At 43.5% G+C, this 18167-nt stretch overlaps 1 protein-coding gene across 1 annotated transcript in view; it reads left to right on the top strand.

Moving 5' to 3' along the window:
* Positions 1-223: 223 nt before the first annotated feature.
* Positions 224-18167, top strand: part of PDE6C (phosphodiesterase 6C) — a 63391-nt gene continuing 45447 nt past the window's right edge. The window contains 8 exon segments of the mRNA XM_036829594.1: positions 224-370; positions 1244-2186; positions 8151-8303; positions 8407-8496; positions 9531-9671; positions 13562-13636; positions 14629-14693; positions 14797-14863. Of these exon segments, the coding sequence (XP_036685489.1) occupies positions 1707-2186; positions 8151-8303; positions 8407-8496; positions 9531-9671; positions 13562-13636; positions 14629-14693; positions 14797-14863 (1071 nt within the window). The 5' untranslated portion in view covers positions 224-370; positions 1244-1706.

The raw sequence follows: 18167 nt of genomic DNA, 5'->3' as shown, positions 1-18167 counted from the left end.
CCATAGGTGTGACTCAGCTGACTCAACTCCTTTCTCTTAGGAGATAAACCTGTGTATTATTCTAATTATAATGAGATGCTAATAGGATATTATGAAGTAAACAGTAATCTGAGGAGGACCCTCCTGAGACTAGACTTGGGTGTGACAGAGGGAGGTGCAAGAAAGGGTGTGTGCTTGACAAGACCCCTTGAGGGAGCAAGTGGACCCAACCATAGGAAGTGACGTGGTTCAACAAATGCCAGTGTGGGTTCTGTTCCCCTGGGAAAACCATGTTCCCATCAAGAATCTCTCATCTCATGACCTAGAACCTGAAGCCTCTATGGATCTCTTCTTCTTTTCTGTCTAAGAAGACCATTATCACTCTAGAGAGGTAAGCATTAGGTCTGGAGAAATAAATGAAACCCATAGCCTTGCTATTTTTGAAGTGGATTTAAATGTGGGTGAAACAGTAACTTTTAGAGTCACTGTAACTGTTACGTATGTTTTCATTCAAGAGAATTCTCCATATAAAGTTTGTAGCTTTATTGAAATGCTTAAAAGACCTTTGACTAAATTTGAAATCAGCCTGTAAATATTCAAGGAAATTGGTTCATGAAATGTGTAGTTCGGCTTATTAGTTGCATAATAGTGTTTAAATATTTGGGAAAATGTGCTTAATCTATGTAAAAGCTTGATAGCCTGAACATTAAACAAAAGTAAGTAGTGGTAAGTGTTTTTTCCATGCCAGAAGCCCCCGAGATGTGAAAGATCCTAGCAACAGACAAGACAGGTATTATCCAGTAGATTTAACCGACTGTACCTTGGAGCAAAAAGGCATGAGGTCTGGCTATTACTGTTGAAAACAAAATCCAAATTAATATGCTTAGCAGGAAAACCCAGTTGGCAGCTGCATGGGTTGCCTTTTACGATCATGTCTTTTGACAAGGATTATTGTATAAATTGCGGCTTGATTAGGCTTCAATCACGGGCAAATATTTTTCCATGTTCACCTCTCTAGAATAAGCCAAAGGTTTGTTCCCTGAAAACATTTCTGAGGTCAAGTTTTTAAATGAGGGGAACTGAGAGGTGAGGATTTAAAAAAAAAGAGCAATCTGGCTGATCATAGGACTTTTGAGAAAAGGAAAGATTAATATTCGGTTTTATGTTGTGTTATGCTAAACCCTTCCATCTCCCCCAAATGTTCATTAAAGTTGCCATATAAACAAACAGACATTTCCGAGGTCTAAATAGTTTTATTTCATAGAGCTATCATGAAAGAACAAGTGGTATTGTCAACGCCTGTGGAGTATAATTAATGGATATATCCATGATTCTTCTTGTCGCCGACAGCAGCCAAGGTTCAGCTATTTTTCTGGAATGGTCACTCTGACTTGCTACTTGGCTGGCTGATCTAAGACGCTCTGCGGATTATCTGAGGACTTACGAGCTAATAATGCTTAGGGATTTCGTGTCCTGAAGAACTCTTTAATCCCATGCTTCCTGAATCCCACTCTAAGCCAGGACCTTCTGTCACATCCCAAGAGTTACAGGTCGTTTGAAAGCTCTGCTAAACAACCTTTCTGCTCAGCCTTTGGGGGTCCTGTGAGGTGCCCCTTAGGGCTTTCCCGGTATCTTTGACAAGGAGGTACCTCTTTGTTGGCACTCGGCCTCTGGCGGTGCTCTGAGGGTCTTCCATTCTGGACAAGAGCAGCAAAGCAAGCCACGCCATGGGTGAGATCAGCCAAGAGACGGTGGAGAAATACCTGGAGGACAACCCTCAGTTTGCCAAGGAGTATTTCGACCGGAAGCTGCGGGGGGAGGCGGCGGGAGAAATGTCGCAGCCCGGCGGGGCGCAGGCGCCGGCCCGCGCGTCCTTCCGGGGCCTGACGCTGGCGGAGGAGGCGGCCCTGTGCCTGGAGCTGCTGGAGGCCTTGCGGGAGGAGGCCGGCAGCGTGGAGCTGGCGGCGGACAAGGCCCTGCGGAGGCTGGCGCGGCTGCTGCGGGCGGACCGCTGCAGCATGTTCCTGTGCCGGGCGCGCAACGGCTCGCCCGAGGTGGCCTCCAAGCTGCTCGACGTCACCTCCACCTCCAAGTTCGAGGACAACCTGGTGGTCCCCGACAGAGAAGTTGTTTTTCCACTGGACGTCGGGATAGTGGGTTGGGTTGCTCACACGAAGAAAACCTTCAATGTCCCAGATGTGAAAAAGGTAAGTGGCCTGATGGTGACAGTGGAGCGGAGAGGAGGTCTTGGTGGCGTCGGGGAGGAACACTGGGAAAGAGAGCGGGGGTCCAGGGGCCATCCTTGTGACATTGGTTTGGCTGGGGAGTGGGTGGTGGGGAAGAGGAGCACCTGGGCCAAGAGTTGCCAGATTTAGCAAATAAAATTACCAGATTCCCAGTTCAATCTGAATTTGAGATCAACAGGGGATAATGTATGCCCCATGTAATGCTGGGTGTTTTACATGGGCCTGTAAATGGGTGTTGGGTGTTTTACATGGGCCTGTGATGTTGGGCAGCCTTACCTGGGCCTGGTACAGTCCACACCTGCTCCCTTACACCTCCTCTGTGCTCTGGGCACTGTCCTGACCCACAGGGCAAAGCAGGCCGCTCACTGGTGAGATGATCAGCCACCACACCAGATGCCAAGACCCCTGAACCGCTTCTCACCCACGATCCTTTGAAGACACTCAGCTCTTTGGGGGTGAATTGGCTCATGAATGATTCTCTCACCTATAGATCAAATGTGCAAAAAGAAAAAAGATACCCTCTGAAAGTTCAGATGTTGCCATCTGGATCATTAAAAATGTGAATTTAGGTGAGGATTAAGTACATTTGGCCATCTCAACCCCTCATAACTCAGATCTATCAAGAATTTCCAATCTTGTAAATGGGACATTTGGGCCCTCCTGAAGACTAATTGTATATTGCATAAATTATTATGCTCTTTTAAAAGCAGAAAAATTAACTTTCTCCGAACCAACGTAATGCTTGTTCATCTTAGAAAAATTAGAAAATACAAATAAACAAAAAGAAGGAAATGCAAATCACCCATAATCCCCCTACTCAGCAATAACCGTAGGTCCCAGCTTGGAGCTTCTCCTGCCTGCCCTTTTCCTGCACACACACGTCCCATCATTTTGATTTGCTATTAACAAAGGGGAGAGTTCGATGATGATGGAACAGAATTGATTGGGAGCAGCCCCTGAAATGCTTACTGTGTAGAGGTTTATTGCCGGCTTGTGGAGGAGGGGCAGCTGGAGGCGGGAGGATAATCCCCCACATGCCTCTTGAAGCTGATTACAGGACGGGGGCCGTGCGGATCCAGAAGGTGCAGAAGTTGTCAAACATTAGCAACGCTCAGCAAACAGCCACAGGACAGCCCAGAGGGGCAAGGGTTGCCGCTGGGCACCAGAGAGTCCTCTCTCTTTACCATCCCTCCCTGCAGCGCGTTTCAGCTGGTTTAAGTAGGATTCTGGGCCCACCGCAGCCGCTTCCGGTGACTAAAGGCCCTTAAGGCAAAGTTCTTGGACCCCCAGCGCGGAGGCTATGCCTGCACACCCTGAGGTTTTCTCTCAGGAATATGCTTCTTGCCAGTCTCCGACTGAGGCCATCTCCAAAATGACTAGGACAGCAAACTTAAGAAAGTGACATGCAAGATTTTTTTTCAGAAAAGTTTTTTTTTTTTAAAAGAAGAGATGGATAAAATGACTTCTGCTAAGCTCCTTTATGAATGAGCCCAGTTCTGTTGAGGACAGGATGATAGAAAGGAGCTGCTTAAGCGATCAGGTGGCCTGGGTGTGTTGCTGTCCATGATGGGCACCCCATATGCACAGGGCAGTAAATGGGGGGAGGCGGGGTCACTTCGCTCTGTTCTCCCTTTTTCTGAGTATGTGTGAAGTCAGACGCCGTCCCACCCTCCTGAGCTCAGAGGAGGGACAAAGACTTCATTTGCTCTCCGTCTCTACTGCTTCTAAGCATTTTTTATTTCCCTCGGAGAATGGTGCTTTTCAACGCTGGATGCACATTAAAATCAAACTGGGAGCTCTTTTAAAAATACGGATGTGTGAGACTCTCAATAGACCAATTACACCGGACTCTCAGAGGCTGGGACACAGCCAGGAGTATTTTTTAAAAGCTCCCCAGGTGATTCTAATATGCAGCCAATGTTGAAAACTGCTGGTCTATTGGATGAACAGATGTAAGAGGAGGAAGTGAATTTCAAATCAACTGTGGATGATTAGATGGAAAGGGCTCCCGGAGCCTTTAGTTTATTCCCTTGGGCAGACAGGAAGTTGAGGTCATGGGGGGCTGCATCTCTCCTGGAGTCCAGGGTCTGGTCAGTGACTGAGAGGGGCTGGAGAGGATGAGGCCTCCTCGCTCTGTTCCCACCCTCATCCCACCCTGCAGCCCTGCAGTTTCACCGCACTTAAGTTGTGGTAAAATCTGCAAAGAGAAAGGAGTTGGAAATGTTTTAAGTGACATTTCTATTAATGCTTCACCTTTTCATTGCACTTGACACTTGATGAAGGTTTCTCTCCTTCTTTATCTCACTTGATTCTGGCCAAGACCCTGTGCAGAGGGCAAGGACCATATTTTTATTTCCATCCTGTATATGTGAGAATCCTCTCAAGGTCAGTTAGGCAGGAGGTGCTGGGTCTGGGCTCCTAAACCAGGTCTTCCAAGGCCTCCTTTTTCTTGCCATAGCCCTGACCACACAGGACTCCTCCCTGCTTGGCAGTGTGGGCACAGGGAGGGAAGGACTTCTCACACATAGACGAGGGGCAGAACTGCATGCTCCCAGCTTTGGCAACAGAGAAGCCACATGGTGTCGGGTGAGAGCTTTGACATCAGGTGACCTGGGCGTAGATCCAGGTCTGAGACAAGGTAACTGCGTGATGGATTGTGTTTCTGCACCTGAGAAACAGAGTAACCAAATGTACAGATGAAATGTACATAAAGTGCCTGACTCCTAGTAGGTGCTCAATAAATGACAGCTATGGTAATATTGTATTAATGCCAAGAGAAGTTGGGGGCTGGGTGTAGGTGGCCAAAACTGGGTCAGTGATTATGGCCTGTTTTTAAAACAGGTTAAAAGCAGGGAAACTTAATAACAGGAAACTGAGACATATCCTCCTCAAGTTAATCATTTCTTATTCTATTGGGAAAGCCGGTGATTAACTCTATGGGTGGTTCTCCAGACTGTGGTTTAAAAGAAAGCCATGCGAGAATCCTAAGTTTTCAATAATTAACAGGGTGCTTATAGCTCCCTTTCTGCCCTCCTCTCTTTCTGACTCTGGATCTCGAGATGTTTAATCAGAATTTAACAACGCTAAGGCTGGATGAGGGATCCAGGTGGCCCGCTGCTCTAAACCATGTTCCTCCATTGGCTTCTTTGAAGAATGACCACCAAGGGGAGTTTGTCAGTCCGAAAGATACAGGATTTACTCAAAGCAACTTCACCAAGGACTGTTTGAACCAGTGAAAATACAAAGCTGGAAAACCTTGCCTCACCCTACCCTGTAATTTGACAGATGGTTTTATCCAGGATTTTCAGATGCAATGATAAGCAAGCATTAAATTTTGAAACTTATAAGTCATTTTCTCAAAACAGCCAATTGAAAGTAAGAACATTTCCTTGTGTTTAGAATCTAGAATAAAATAGCATCCAGTTTTGAAGCTGCAGAGTGAAGAGCGTCTGCCAAGAAACGCTGCATGTTTGGGGCATTTTGGTTATTCCTTTAGTGCTCAGCATCGCTGTGTAAGTGAAAGTGATCACGTTCTGTAATGGATAACAGGTTAGGAGGAAGATGAACAGTGAGCCAGCCTGGGCTATAGCAGTGGATTAAGAGAAAGAACCTCCCAAAGTCTGGAGCTCTTCTGGACTGAGTGAAGGTTCTGCAGGAGGTAGAGAGAAGTCACAGATAAAGCAGTTAGCAAAAAAAATGGGGCTTCTGTTGGCGTGGGGCAGAGACTCAGCCCTCAGGAGCGAGCATGCTCCTGGGCATAGGAGGCCTACATCAGCTAAGAGCATCTAATTTCTTCAGTGGTTGGAATGGGTTAGAAAAGCTAGAAGTAGAAGCAGAATGGTAACGCAAAATCAGAATGAGTTCTCACCCAGAGAGGCCCCCAAAGTCCCAGGTCTCTCTTCCTAGTATTAATTGAGCACCTACTATTAATATGTGTCAGACTCTTTTCTAAGTGCTCTGCCCACACTATGTTATTCTCTCTTCACATCAGGGACTCTAGACAGTAGATGATCTCATTGTTCCCATGTTCAGACTAAAAAATGAGGATGCAGAGGGTAAGTAGCATGCCCAGGGTCTCACAGCTAGTAAATCTGGGCCTGGTTTCAGCCAAGGAGGTCTGACTCCAGAACCTTCTTCACCCCTTATGCAATGCTGCCTCCTACATAAGTAGCTCGTTTCTGTGGTTCCACTTCGGGAAGGTATAGAAGAAATCTGGGGTCAGGGGCTGCATCTGAATCCCTTAGCATCTCACATCTCTAAGGATCCTCCACAGAACTGATTCATCCACCAGAAGTTCAGACTCCTGGTGAAGACAGATTCCACTGTAGGCAGTTAGGATTCGGTAGGTCTGCTGTGAGGTCTGCAAATCTGCATCAGTCTGCAGGTGATTCTGAGGCACAGCCCGGGTCTACTGCTCTGAGCAGAGCTGTGGTTCTGTTGACGAAGCAGCCCTTGTTCTCTGGTGGAAACTCTGGCCTGGAAGTCACGCACCAGTGGACTCTCACATTTTTACTTTGGGAAACTGAACAGAGCCCAGCCTCCACGATTTGTGCTGCTCTTAGAAGCACCATCAACACGCAGAAATGAACATAATACAGCTTGTGTGAAAGGAACACCACGTTAATTTTGGCCACTGAGTCTCCAAGTTAGGTGGAAAGTTCAGTTCTAATTGAAGAAGACTCAAAGGGGAGACAGTCAGGACCCACAGCAGGCTGAGTCTACACCCAACTAGAGTGAGTATTCCTCTCAATTACAGCTAATAAGATAACTGCCGTCCTTGACCTTCTTCCCAAGCCCTTCCATTTGTGTGCCTCTCCAAACTCATCGCTCTGCCCTTTCCGTGGTTCTTGTCTTAGAGTCATCTCTCGCTTCCATTACTTGAAGCTTGTATCTGGGATGATCCACTTCATTTTCCCCAAGGAAAGAAAGAAAAAATATGAATGAGAGACATTGACTTGGTAGAACTTTGAGAAACTGATAAGTATCTGGTGCTGGCAAGAGGGTGGTCCTCTCATACATGACCAGGAGAGGTAAGAATTTCAACCATCTGTAAAAGCCCTTAGCGTAAGTAAAAACTGCATATACCTGTTGATCCAGCAAAAGGAATTTCCACTTTGGCGAGTCCATCACATAAAAATAAAAGCAAGAGTGATTAGTGTAGTATTGTTTGCAGTGGGGAAAACTATCAACAGACTGAATCAGTAGAGGCTGGCTGAGCAGATCCGGGGCCCCCGCACTGTGGAGTGGTCTACAAGAAACCAGAAGATGAGTTCACATCATACACATCGGAAGTTCGCAAGGTAGTGTTAAGTGATGAAAGGATTGTATAAAATTAGAAAAGGAAATTTTATTTAAAAAAAGAAAAGTGAACCCTTTGTCCGAGCAGAGAGAAAGGCATAGAAAGAGATGTATTAAGCAGGAACATGGATTTCCTCAAGGAGGAGGAGTTTGGGGGATTAATAATTTTTTCTTTGTGTTATGATGGGTTGGGTGGTTTCAAGTGCACATTTTACTTCTGTGATTAAAAAGAAGAGCTCTATGGAATCCCAGCTCTGCTCTCCTTCTGACACACACTTTCCGCCTGTTGTAATCCTGCATCTCCCCCTCCCCACCTCTTAGAGCCTCACTTTCCATTTGGCCACAACATCACCTCTTTTCTCCTGGCCCAACCTCAGCCTAACCGGGATAGGCCGTAGCTCAGGGGGGAAATGCACATTCAGAAACAGGCAGTTTCATTCTGTGCTTCATTCATTCTCTCTAATTGAGGGTGGGAAGTGGGTGGGGAATGTTTGCTCGGGACCGCTGTGCAGCGGCCCTGGTTGTCTGTTGGTAGGACTTGGACTAGAGAGGACGATCTGTTGCCATCCCTACATCTACACTCATGGTCCTATGCTGCTTTGGCAAATGTGTGAATGTATCTTGCAGAACAGCCATTTTTCTGACTTCATGGACAAACAAACCGGATATGTCACCAGGAACCTGCTGGCAGCCCCCATCGTGATGGGCAAGGAGGCTTTTGCTGTGGTTATGGCAGTTAACAAAGTAGATGCATCTGAATTTTCCAAACGGGATGAAGAGGTAGCGCTAACCCTGGGCATCCCATAGGAGGCTCAGGAAACTTATTTGTTGTATAATGAAAGAAAGATGTCACACCTAATTTGTTTTTCTCTGCCATCTGTAGGTCTTTTCCAGATACCTCAACTTTGTTTCTGTCATCCTAAAGCTTCATCATACCAACTACTTGTACAATATTGAATCCCAAAGAAGTCAGGTAAAGAGAAGGTGACATTAACCACTCCATGCTGACCTGTCTGACAAAGCAACCCAGAGGCAACAAGCCCAGACCCTTCCTATCCACACCACATGGATAAGGTCCCCAAACTTCTATCCTCAGTGTCCTCTTATGGTCCCCTCCCCCCACCCCATCTTCCTGTCCCTCTATCTGTAGGTACAGCTGGCTTGCTTTCTTCAGTCCATATCCTGGGTAGCTGTGGTTTCTTCCTCTATGAGATGGCAATGATAATTATAGTACTTACCCCACATGGTTGTTGTGACTGTCAAATGGTCATTAAATGAATTAGTTCGCATAAAGCTTTTAGCAGAACTATGTATTCCTGGTATTGGGTCGGCCAAAAAATTCATTTGGGTTTTTCTGTAAAATCTTATGGAAAAACCCGAACGAACTTTTTGGCCGACCCAATACCTAGTAAAGGTATTAATCTGAGAAGCAAATCACTCCTGTGTTGCCTCCTTGAGCCAGAGGGATAAAGAGCAGCATTGGTAGCCAGGATACCTGAGTTGGACCGCTCTGTGGACCTCTGTTTCTTCATCAGTACAATGGTGGGAGGGTGGTTGGGATGGAGGACTTCCAAGGTCCCATCCTGTGCTCACTGTCTAGGTAAGGTGACCTTTGACTAGCTTAGGATGCATGGAAGGAGGCGTGTGGCTTCCTCCCCATAGGGACCGGGAGGAGCCAGTGGGCCACCAATACTGGACCCTCTGTCCAGGAACTGTCTCTGCATTTATTGTTAGATCACTTGCCCTTTGGAGCCAAAACATTTGGACCTGGGGACCAATCATGGCTTCTCCCCTTTCATAAACCCACATCCTTGCAAAAGGTCTACTCATCATCCCACTCAGAAAATCTGAGCAATTTGTTGGACATGTACATGTGCCAAAGTGGAATTGCATTGTTTGGTGACATGTATTCATTTTATTTGATGCACCTCCTGTTTTCTTCTGACTAATGCTCCTCTTCGTACTGTATTTTGTTCTAATTGTTTTCTGTTTAATACCTACTTTCAGATCCTCATGTGGTCAGCCAACAAAGTATTTGAAGAGCTCACAGATGTTGAGCGACAGTTTCACAAAGCTCTCTACACTGTTAGAACATACCTGAACTGTGAACGCTACTCCATTGGACTGCTGGACATGACCAAGGAGAAGGTCACTGTTCCGTACATTTCGTCTCACCTAACATCACCTATAAAATGCACATCACATGAAATGCAATCCATTAAAAAAAATGGATACGCTATGAAAACTACTAGTCATGGTAGATCATAAGAACCAGTGCCAAGAAAGTATGGTATAGAGGTAAACATGTACGTTTTTGGAGCAAAAAAGATCTAGGCTTGGCTTTTCCACTTCCTGGCTATATGACTTCAACAGGTCTTTTTTTTTTAATTAATAGACTTTATTCTTTTAGGGTAATGTTAGATTTACAGAAAAAATGAGCAGGAAGATCAGAGAGTTCCCATACATGACCTCTTCCTTCCCTACCCCCACCCTTTCCCCTGTTATTAACATCTTGCCTTGATGTGGTACATTTGTTACAGTTGTTGAATCAATATTGATATGTCATTATTAACTAAAGTCCACAGTCTACATTCAACTCTCTGTATTATACTGTTCTATGCGTTTTGACAAATACATAGTGTCATATATCTGCCATTACAGTATCATACAGCATAGTTTCCCCACCCTAAAAACCCACTGCGCTCCACCTATTCATCCTTTCCTCTCCCCACCCCAGCCCCCTGGCAACTACTGATATTTGTACTCCCTCTGTAGTTTTGCCTTCTCTGTAACGCCATATAGTTGGAATCATACAGCATGTAGGTTTTTCAGATTAAATTATCTCCCTTAGCAACATGCATTTGTGTTTCCTCCATGTCTTTTCACGGCTTAATAGCTCATTTCTTTTTAATGCTGAATAATATTCCCTTGTCTGGATACACCATAGTTTGCTTAATCATTCAGCTACTGCAAGACATCTTGGTTGCTTCCAAATTTTGGCAATTATGGATAAAGCTGATGTTAATGTGTGTAGATTCTTGTGTGGACATAAGTTTTTAACTCCTTTGGGTAAATACCAAGAAGGGCTATTGCTGGATCACACGATAAGACTATGTTTAGCTTGGTAAGAAACAGCCAGACTGTCTTCCAAAGTGACTGTACCATTTTGCATGCCCACTGGCAATAATTGAGAGTTCCTGTTGCTCCACATCCTCGCCAGCATTTGGTTTTGTCAGTGTTCCAGATTTTGGCCAGTCTAATAGGTGTGTAGTGGTATCTCATTGTTTTAATTTGCATTTCCTGACGACATGTGATGTGGGCATCTTTTCATATGCTTATTTGCCATCTGTATGTCTTCTTTGGGCAGATGTCTGTTCAGATCTTTTGCTCACTTTTTAATTAGGTTATTTTCTTATCATTCAGTTTTAAGTATTTTAAATACAAATCCTATATTGGATATGTGTTTTGCAAATATTCTCTGCCAGAGTATTATATTTTCTTTCTCTTAACAGTATCTTTTGCAGAGCAGAAGCTTTTAATTTTAATGAAGTCTAATTTTTCCGTTTTTTGGTGTTGTATCTAAAAAATTCCACCAAACCCAAGTTCACCTAGATTTTCTCCTATGTCATCTTCTAGAAGTTTTATAATTTTGCATTTTACATTTAGGTCTATGATCCATTGTGAGTTGTTTTTCGTGAAAGTCATAAGATCTATATCTAGATTCTTTTTTTTTTTTTTTTTGCATGTGGATGTCCAATTGTTCCAGTACAATTGTTGAAAAGACTATTCTTTCTCCATTGCCTTTGCTGCTTTGCCAAAGATCAATTGATTATATTTGTGTGGGTCTATTTCTGGGCTCTCTATTCTGTTCCATTGATTTATTCGTCTATTCTTCCACCAGTGTCACACCCTCTTGATTATGGTAGCTATATAGTAAGTCTGGAAGTTGGGTAGTGTCCGTTCTTTGACTTTGTGCTTCTTTTCAGCAAGTTCTTTTTTTTTTTTTTTTTTTTTAATTATCTATTTATTTATTTATTTATTTATTTATTTATTTATTTATTTGGCTGTGTTGGGTCTTCGTTTCTGTGCGAGGGCTTCCTCTAGCTGCAGCAAGCGGGGGCCACTCTTCATCGCGGTGCGCGGGCCTCTCACTATCATGGCCTCTCTTGTTGCGGAGCACGGGCTCCAGACACGCAGGCTCAGTAGTTGTGGCTCACGGGCCTAGTTGCTCCACGGCATGTGGGATCTTCCCAGACCAGGGCTCGAACCCGTGTCCCCTGCATTAGCAGGCAGATTCTCAACCACTGCGCCACCAGGGAAGCCCTCAGCAAGTTCTTTTAACCTCCTTGATTCTTGGTTTATGCATCTGTAAAATGAGGACTTCTCTCATCAGTTGTGAGGGTTGAGATTATTTGGAAATTATATATCCATATCTATCTATCTATAGCTATATGTCTAAATCTATATCTATATAGTGTCCAGCACATATTAGGGCATAAAAATAAAGTGTATTTTTTTTTTTAAAGAGCTATTTTTTTTTTAATTAATTAATTTTTTTTTGGTTGTGTTGGGTCTTCGTTTCTGTGCGAGGGCTTTCTCTAGTTGTGGCAAGCGGGGGCCACTCTTCATCGTGGTGCGCGGGCCTCTCACTATCGTGGCCTCTCTTGTTGCGGAGCACAGGCTCCAGACGCGCAGGCTCAGTAGTTGTGGCTCACGGGCCCAGTTGCTCTGTGGCATGTGGGATCTTCCCAGACCAGGGCCCGAACCCGTGTCCCCTGCATTGGAAGGCAGATTCTCAACCACTGCACCACCAGGGAAGCCCAAAGTGTATTTTTATTACCAGTTTGAGGATTTATATTCTGAAAAGTTAAAATTATTTTAAAGTAAAAATTAAAAAATATGTAATGTTACTCACACACAATATAATGCTCATTTCTCATCTTGCTTCATTAATTCTGTTGGAGCTCTCCTAGTTCAACATAACTAATGAATACAATATCATTTATATTTATTACTCTCCATGTGATTGGAAATTATCTTTTCACAATAATTGTTCTAAGTGGATAAACATGGGACCAAGTGTCAGGAGGGCTGAGTTCTGATCCTGGCTCTGGGAATTTCTAGCTGAGTTTATTAGTTAGGATGCTTTTGGCTGCAAGTAACATCAGACCCAACTAAAAGCATCTTTAATAACATGACAGTTATTATCTCATTTAACAAGAAGTCCCAAAGTAGGGCAGTTCTATGGCTGATTAATTCAGAGCTCGGTACAGGCATCAGAGTCCCAGGTGCTTTTCATTTTTTCCTGGTAAAGTCTCTGCTCCCTTCAGCATTGTTGGTGAGGTCTCTTCTTGTGGTGGTAAGATGGCTATTGCAGCTCAAGACCTGGTTCATAGACATGACAAAATTGGGAGACATTTCCTACAAATATCATCCTCATCACTTTTTGTCTAAATAAAACCTTTCTTCAGAAGGCCCTTGGCAGACTTCTCCTTCACTGTCCATATCCAGGCCACATACCTGCCCTCAAACTAATTCCAGGCACCTTACATAGACCACTCGTGAGCTGTGCAGGGCCCATCTTCCCTGAACAAATCACCACCTGATAACTAAATAAAATCAGGTTTTGTTAGCAAGGCAGAGGGGGAATTGAATGTTGGGTAAGGCAAGCAACACTGTTGTCCATTCTGCATGACTTTGGACAAGCCTCTTAACCTATCTGGATTTAGTTTAATTGTCTATAAAAGAGCTGCTATCTATTAAGTACCTTTAGCTATGTGTCAGGGTAGGTGCTCTGTATTATTCATTTAATCCACACAATGACCCTATAGTATAAATTTCATTATTGTCCCCATTTTACAGATTAAAAAGGTTGACTTGTTCACAGTCACAAGTTCATAAGTGGTATTGCTGAAAAAGAGCTTTAAAATTCCAGGATTATAAGTTAACATAAAACATGCAAACCAATGACCTTCATATAAGATATGGTAGGTCACAGAACAGTTTGCTTAATAATGTTTAAATATAATTGCTTCCAGGAATTCTATGATGAGTGGCCAGTCAAGCTTGTAGAAGTCGAGCCTTATAAAGGTCCAAAGACACCAGATGGCAGAGTGAGTGCAGACATCTTTGTTGATGATATCTGTACCAGGTGCTAAAACTAGAGGAGGCCGTGCATAAAGGAAAGAGCGCTGGCCCGAGAAGGACTGGGTTCTAGTCCTGTGACTTCCTGGGGGACCTCGGAGTAGCAGAAAGAGCACTGGACAAGGAGGTTGAGGTTCAAGTCCCAGCTCTGCCCCAAACCAGCTGGGTGGCTCTCGCCTTCACTCATTGTTTAACTTCTCAGTTTCGTTTTCTGTGAAGCCAGGGCTTGGTGGATCAGTGCTTCTCAATAGGGAGGGATGCATCAGAGCCTCCTGCACAGTTTTTTAAACACACTGAGCCCAGGACCTTCTTCTGACACCCTAGACTGGGATCTCCAGGGAAGGGTTGGGTTAGATTTACTTTCCCCCTTGACTGCAGGCTTCATAGGAAGCTTGTTCCACCACGGTATCCCCAGCACACAGGAAAGGGAAGGCATGGGATGGAACGTTCAGGTTCTTCATCTGCCCAAAGAAGTAGAAAGACTAGTTTTCAAGTTGCTTCCAGCTTTGACAATGTGTCCACCGAATCCTGCTTCTGAGGCACCCTGTTCGGATAAGCAAGTGCTGGAAGGGGGTAAGTGCACTGTACAGCCGGGAAGGGAAGACATTGACTGTGGTTGAGAAATTCCATGACTTGTTCCACTGGAGTGATTAGTCGGTTATTTCTGGACAATAGAAAGAAATTAAAAGAAAACCCAAGATTCACCTAGAAGCAGTTAGGCTGAATTCAACTTTCTAGAATTAGTTCAGTAGGCTTGTTCATATAGATAAGTGGCCAGTGATATTTCCAGTCTTATTACAGGCTTATAATTAGGACATGAGTAGTTTGGTAATTTATGTTATGCAGAGAAATGTGGTTGGGAAATAAGGTGTTATTTAAATTTTAAAATATAAGTTCATTAAGGAAAAGTGTCTTCTTTGGGAAGTAAGATTTTTCTCATATTCTCTTTCTTTCCTCTTAGGAAGTCATGTTTTATAAAATCATCGATTACATTTTACATGGAAAAGAAGAGATCAGAGTCATTCCGTGAGTATTGCCATGCAGCAGCGGCAGGAGTTGCCATTTTATTTTTGTATCCAGTGCATTTCTCTGTATAGCATTGATTTTCTTTCTTCTAATCTTCTTCAAGGACACCTCCTGCGGACCACTGGACTCTCATTAGTGGGTTACCAACATACGTTGCTGAAAATGGATTTGTAAGTTATTGAACAAATTCAAATCTTAAATAACATTGGATGAAACTTTTATTAGCTAAGAGATGGGAACAATTATGAAAGCAAGTATGCACCAGGTAAGGGTGAGGTGGCCGCTTTGGCACAGGACATAGGAGAGAGGAATCTTGGCAGTCAAATGTAAGTGAACTAGAAACTCCTAAACTCTACAAGAAAATATTTAGTTAACATGAGAAAGATTAATCCATCCCCCAACCTCTTATTCTGCGGCCACACAAATTTCAGACATCCTTTGGCAGTTCATGACTATGATTCATGCTGGGTTTAATTTGATCTCAAGTATAGTTCCCTTGGTCAAGACTTTTGAAACAAGGAAAATTACTGACAAAAAGGAAAATATATATAAAGAAAGAACTTTGCCACTGATTGCAATGCAAAATGTAGTGAGTTGATAGATGAAGTGAAGATTTTTGCTCTGGTCTCTCGGGAGGGTGGTGGGGTGGGATGGGGGGACAGTAGGCCAGGTCTGGCTGAGAGAGGTCAGGGGTGGGAAGACAACAAACAAGAGGTCTCCGGTAGGTCCCATAGGCCTCAGGGCCAGAGGACCAGATCTCTGTAGCTTTCCCACTCGGCCGTGACCATACTTTCCTTCCTTCTCATGGCTGATTTCTCTCCCTAGTTGGGCTGTTCCACCATCTGTGTCATTTTTTTTTTTTTTTGCATCAAGATTCCTCCCCGCAAGAATGTTCCGGTGCTTTTAACGTTTCTTTATGTTGGCATTTTTCCTTCTTCCCCCTTCAAACCCAAGTTTCTAAAAAAAATTTTTTACAGCATTTATTTGCATAGTTGTTTCTTCTTTAGTGTTGGCATTGTGTTTTGTTAGTGTTCATGCATCTTCATTATTTAGTAAATGGGCATGCAAATTACAGTGACTAAAAGAGTCACCCAAGGGTCACAGGAGAAGTGAAACAAAATCTAGGTTGTCTAGTGTTTTTTCTTTTACTGTCATAAATTTGCCTCTGCTTAGTGTGAACATTTCTGGGTTCAGAATGGTGACAGAGTAAAGAAAATTCTATTGTGACTGCAAGATAATCTTTCTATGTGGGGATGATTTACCCTGGGTTTCAAGGAGGATGCCCAAACTCTGGGCTTAGTTGGTTACAGGACCAGGTGGCCTTACCAGGTGACATGATCTCTTAGTGTAGAGATATGCCAAAGGGGAAGAAAAGAAAAAGAAGGGAGAAGCAATCTTATGTCTTTTAGGAGTAAACAGTAATATATACTAACAAATGTCATGTTTTCAAAATTGCTCCAAAATAACTGAAAATTCTTGAAAAAAAAATTTTTTTTTTTGGCCACACCACGTGGCTTGTGGGATCTTAGTTCCCCAACCAGGGATCGAACCCTGGTCCTTGGCAGTGAAAGCGTGGAGTCCTAACCGCTGGACCACCAGGGAATTCCCGCCCCCCTTTTTTTTTATAATTGAAATATTTTTAAATGTCATTCCTGACTTGGTTGTAATGACCAAAATATTGCAATTCATTTCTAACTGAATCCACAGATACCACAATTTTTCAGCCTCACCAAAATAGCCAAATAGCTTGACCATTGGCCCCTGTCCTCGGTTTCCCAGCATCCCATCTACCAGGCTCTATTTAGGGTTTTTATCAAGTTTGATACCCCAAAGCTGCTGTAGCCGGTATAAAGAAATTTATGCCCCACTTAAAAAAAGTTTTTTTTATTGGAGTGTATTTGCTTTGCAATGTTGTGTTAGTTTCTGCTGTACTACAGCAAAGTGAATCTGTTATACATATACATATATCCACTCTTTTTTAGATTCTTTTCCCATATAGGTCATTACAGGGTATTGAGCAGAGTTCCCTGTGCTATACAGTAGGTCCTTATTAGTTATCTATTTTATATGTAGTAGAGCGTATATGTCAATCCCAGTCTCCCAATTTATCCCTCCCCCATAACCATGTTTGTTTTCTACATCTGTGACTCTATTTCTGTTTTGTAAATAAGTTCATTTGTACCATTTTTTTAAATTCCATATATGAGCAATATCATATGATATTTGTCTTTTCTCTGACTTATTTCACCTAACATTATAATCTATAGGTCCATCCATGTTGCTGCAAATGGCATTATTTTATTCTTTTTTATTATGCCCATTTTTTTTTTTTTTTTTTTACAAGACATTTTTTTTTAATTTATTTAATTTATTTATTTATTTATGGTTGTGTTGGGTCTTCGTTTCTGTGCGAGGGCTTTCTCTAGTTGTGGCGAGCGGGGGCCACTCTTCATCGCGGTGCGCAGGCCTCTCACTGTCGCGGCCTCTCTCGTTGCGGAGCACAGGCTCCAGACGCGCAGGCTCAGTAGTTGTGGCTCACGGGCCTAGTTGCTCCGCGGCATGTGGGATCTTCCCAGACCAGGGCTTGAACCCATGTCCCCTGCATCGGCAGGCAGATTCTCAACCACTGCGCCACCAGGGAAGCCCTATTATGCCCATTTTTTAAGCACCTCTTCTCTCCTAGATGTTTCCTAGGTAAACATGTTACTGTCCAAAAATCAATTTGGAGAGAGTTAATGCATCAAAAGCCAACTCATTGAATGGTTCATTTGCCAAATCATCAATTTGCCATATAACCAACTTGCCAGAGTCGATTCCAAAGCTGTGGAGGACTTTTTCCCCCCAGATTTTGGTTCTATCACAGATTCATTGCATTTGCTTTACTGTTGCCTTTCACCTTTCAGCTCCTGCCCTTGGCCTCACCCCTGCTGTTATCCTTTCTGCTGGTAAGCCCAAGACTGATGGCAAATTGGTGTAAATCTAGTTTAAGGCATTTCTCACCAAATTGCTCATTAGACAAGTTAGCATTCCCAAAGTGATTTCCAGAGAATTGACCTTGAGCCATTTCCTGGGACTCCAGAATTGGGGTGAACATACCTCCCAGTTTGTATGGGACATCCTCCATTTACACCTGTTGTCCTCATGAGTTATTCAGCCTTCCCTTTCACTCCCAAATGTGTCACTCTATACTATGTGCTTACAAAAGGCAGGATCTATTAAAAACATATTTTTTGTGTATAGAACAGGATTTCTCAAACTTGCCACTACTGACATTGTGGACGAGATAATTCTTTGTAGTGGGGAGCTGTCCTCTGAATTGTAGGGTTTTTAGTAGCCTCCCTGCCTTCTACCCATTAGATGCCAGTAACACCACCCTGCTGTGACAATCCAAAATGTCTCAGATGTTGCTAAATATCTCCTGGTGGGTAAAATCACCCATGGATGAGAACCACTGGTCTAGAGGATGATATCAAA

The sequence above is a fragment of the Balaenoptera musculus genome, chromosome 16, assembly GCF_009873245.2.
Source record: "Balaenoptera musculus isolate JJ_BM4_2016_0621 chromosome 16, mBalMus1.pri.v3, whole genome shotgun sequence".
In the NCBI taxonomy this organism is placed as follows: Eukaryota; Metazoa; Chordata; class Mammalia; order Artiodactyla; family Balaenopteridae; genus Balaenoptera; species Balaenoptera musculus.
Note: the sequence above shows the minus strand (reverse complement) of the source record. Positions and strands in the feature narration are given on the sequence as shown.